Source organism: Glycine max, chromosome 9 (genome assembly GCF_000004515.6).
Source record: "Glycine max cultivar Williams 82 chromosome 9, Glycine_max_v4.0, whole genome shotgun sequence".
Lineage (NCBI taxonomy): Eukaryota > Viridiplantae > Streptophyta > Magnoliopsida > Fabales > Fabaceae > Glycine > Glycine max.
The window spans coordinates 32,145,492-32,148,818 of NC_038245.2; the positions used below are offsets into that span (position 1 = coordinate 32,145,492).

The 3,327-nt window shown below is 32.9% G+C and overlaps 1 protein-coding gene across 1 annotated transcript; it reads right to left on the bottom strand.

Moving 5' to 3' along the window:
* Window positions 1-243: 243 nt before the first annotated feature.
* LOC106794400 (uncharacterized) lies at window positions 244-938 on the bottom strand. Its single transcript, XM_014761666.3, has 2 exons — window positions 807-938; window positions 244-726 (listed from the first exon to the last, which is right to left on the bottom strand). Exons 1-2 carry the CDS (start codon window positions 936-938, stop codon window positions 244-246), a joined length of 615 nt encoding a protein of 204 aa, XP_014617152.1.
* Between the last annotated feature and the right edge of the window lie 2,389 nt (window positions 939-3,327).

Below are 3,327 nucleotides of genomic sequence, written 5' to 3' on the forward strand. Positions count from 1 at the left end.
CAGAGAAAGTCATCTCGGTTGGTGTTACCCCCACAATGTCAAGCAATGGGAGCCTGTACCTATTTGTTTTGTAGGTACTGTCTATCAAAAAAACAAGATGACATGCGTTACATAACTTAATTGCATCTGGGTGACACCAAAACAAATCACACACCACATCTTCATCCTTCAATGTATGCCAATGAATGTATTGGTCACGTTCAAGGAGCCTCATTAGGTGTTGCATTTCACTGTCATCTCTTCTTATTGAAGAACGGTATGCACTTCTTGCATTGTAGATTGTTTGATTGTGGTGCAATTGCTGCTGTTATGCTCCTTCAACGTCAGCAGGATGTTTCTTGGTTTCACATTCGACTTCGTCATATCAGCAATGATATTCTTCTCATCATCTGTCAATCTCCCAGCATATGGATGTCCAACTAAGGTCTTCGCCAATTCATGGTTGTGAATCCCACATATCAGCTTCACCGTCCAACCTTCACCTCCATGCACTGGTTTTCCACGAATCTTAAATGGACAACCACATTTTCTAGTACCTGTGTCTTTTCTAACAAATTCTTTCTTCCTACCCTTGTACTTACCGCTCCTTTCACACCCAATTAAGACAAATGAAGTTCTTCCTCTACTGCCAGTATATGTATCAGATCTCATAATTACTGCAACAAAACCATTTTCATGGGCAACCGTTCGAGCCCACTTCAAAACATCTTCTCGGGTTTCAAAGACCTAGGACACAACCACGACATATTAATTTTTACACAAATCATACATTAGACCAAACAATTAAAACTGATCGACATGATTACCTGAGAAGTATTAAAAGCATCTGAACAATCAACGTGTGCTTCATTCACACCACAATCTTCTTCTTCATTTTGAAAATCCATATCAACTTCTTCGGACATCGCACTGTAATATGTCCATTGATCTTCGTCCATCTTAATTCAAAGTATAACTATCACCTGATTCAACATTCAACTAAATAATTTGAACAATACAACAACCCAAAAAAATTTACAAACTATCAATATCAAACTAATTCAACATTTGACAACCTCACACAAATATTTAATCTACATATACATAACCAAATTCAACTTTTAATTACATAATTCCAAAATTATAACCTACAAAGCTCATTTAACCAAAAAATACCTCAACCTAGGCAAAAAAAATCAACAATTCAACCAACAAATATATTTTTATGTTTCACATAAATTACAAATAGAATTAACCAAAATAATATTCAAAATAATCTTAAAACAAAAAAATCATAAAATAAAACAAATTACTCCACGGAAGAAGCAGTCTTCCACAGTTGATATTACAACTGCGGAAGACTGCTTATTCCGTGGAATCTCACGGAAGACGTCTTCCGCGAGACTCCTCGGAACAAGTTTTTTTCTTCTGCAGTTGTAACGTCTTCCCCGGAAGAAAATTTTTTGCGTCCAAACTTACACCATTCTACTACCAAAAACATACAATCAACCACACAAACCAGCTATGTACCTTACTTGACAAATATCACACCAAAGAAGAGCACAAGCACAACCAGCATCGACAAAAATCGCACAGCACAAGCACCAGAACGGAGAAAACGCACCAGAATGGAGAAAACGCGCACCGGAGTGGAGGAAACGCAGGAGAGAGAAAGCAAAAAGGAAGAATGAAAAAAAAAATAGTTTTTATATAAGGAAAAAGTAAAGGGGCATTTTTGGGTTTTTAAAAATTGCTGGGTGCACCAGCAATGTTGCTGGGTGCCCCTAGCAATTCCCTTGCAGTTTTAACAACAACTTGGACCTATGTGGCCCAGTCATCGGGCATCCTTGTCCTGGGTCTCCTCCATTTTCTCCTCCTCCCCCTTTTGTCCCACCATCCCCAATCTCAGCTCCAGGTAACCTGGGCCATATTCCATCATACTTATTTTTGTACTTTTTATTGATTGAAATATAATTATAGGTCTTAATACGGTGTTTTTTATTTTTCTTTTTTTAATTAAATGTGTTTAGACTCTTACTGTCTCATGCCAGTGAGTTTGCTATATCAATTTACGTAGACTTGTTCATTATCCATCATTACTGTTTATTGTATTGTTAATTTTTTAAGACTAAATTAAGTCAACTTTCTCAATGCTAGTGTGTATAAATTATTATTGTAAACTTTCTCAATACTAAAATTTAAATATGTAAAATATTAGTGACTAACTTTAGTTATTATTTTCTTGTCTTAATTATTCTTATAATTCATTCAACTATGATCCAATTAATTATTATGATATATAAAAAATTTAACATAATAAACTATCTCAATTCTCGTAGAAAAGTCACGCCAAATTAAAACATAAACATTTTAGGGTAAGCATTAATAAAATTGATTTTAAATTAAATTAATTTTGAAGTAAAATGATGGTTTATATTTAAATATATTTATTTTATCCTAAAAATAATTTAATTATAAAGTTCACTACATTTTTTATTTAACTTAAAAGCATCTCGAAACATTAATTTCAACTCAATCAATTTTACTCCAAAAGTAAATTCTTTCATATTGTATATTTCCTTAAAATTATGTTACTTGACATTTCAAAATAAATTTAAATGATTTAACCACAAAAAATGAGGCTCTTCTTGTTCATGGTTCCACTCTTAGTGCTTGCGGGCTTTGCTTCTTTTTTATTTTTATTTATATTTGTTATTGATGCTTGGGACTAGTCAAAGGACTAGTGATCCACGTGGGCACGACTTGAGTATTGAAAGTATGAGATTATAATATTAGATTTAAAAGGTTTTGGAGAATGCTAAATGCTGTCAAATTAAGGATTTTTTTTTTTATTATCAAGTGTTATAGAGGTTTTGAATTTGAGTGGTGTTGTGTTAAACATTTGGAAAGAGGTTTGCTGTCTTTAGTAGTCCTATTTAGCTTCAACAAAATTGTCTGAAGGATATCTATGATTTATATCAAAATAAATTCTTCCATGATCTCTAATTCTAATTTAATATTCAATAAAAAAAATTATTTATTGAAATAAGCTGAGCGTACATAGAAATTGTCTTTTGCTTTTGTTCATGTCCGTGATATCTAGCTTTGAATTGGTTTATCTTCTATTGGGCCAGAACTTCTATTGGGCAATTGAACCCAAGTTTATTTACGCATTTAAAGAACAAAAAGCTTATATAGACTATTTATTACCGCCTGCTTTGGGGTTCTTAGCCCAAAAGTATATATATATTGGGCCAAAATTATAAGAAGATTGATCCAAACACAAACTTAAGTTTCGTTTTAATCCATGAATCACGTTTTTATAAATGATTTATTTCCAGGATCATT

What these genes read in the sequence shown, in the direction of transcription:
- LOC106794400 (XM_014761666.3), bottom strand. Translation starts at nt 938, where the DNA reads ATGGACGAAGATCAATGGACATATTACAGTGCGATGTCCGAAGAAGTT. An exon ending in ATGCTTTTAATACTTCTCAG is followed by an intron (nt 727 to 806) that starts GTAATCATGTCG and finishes GTTGTGTCCTAG; the next exon opens with GTCTTTGAAACCCGAGAAGA.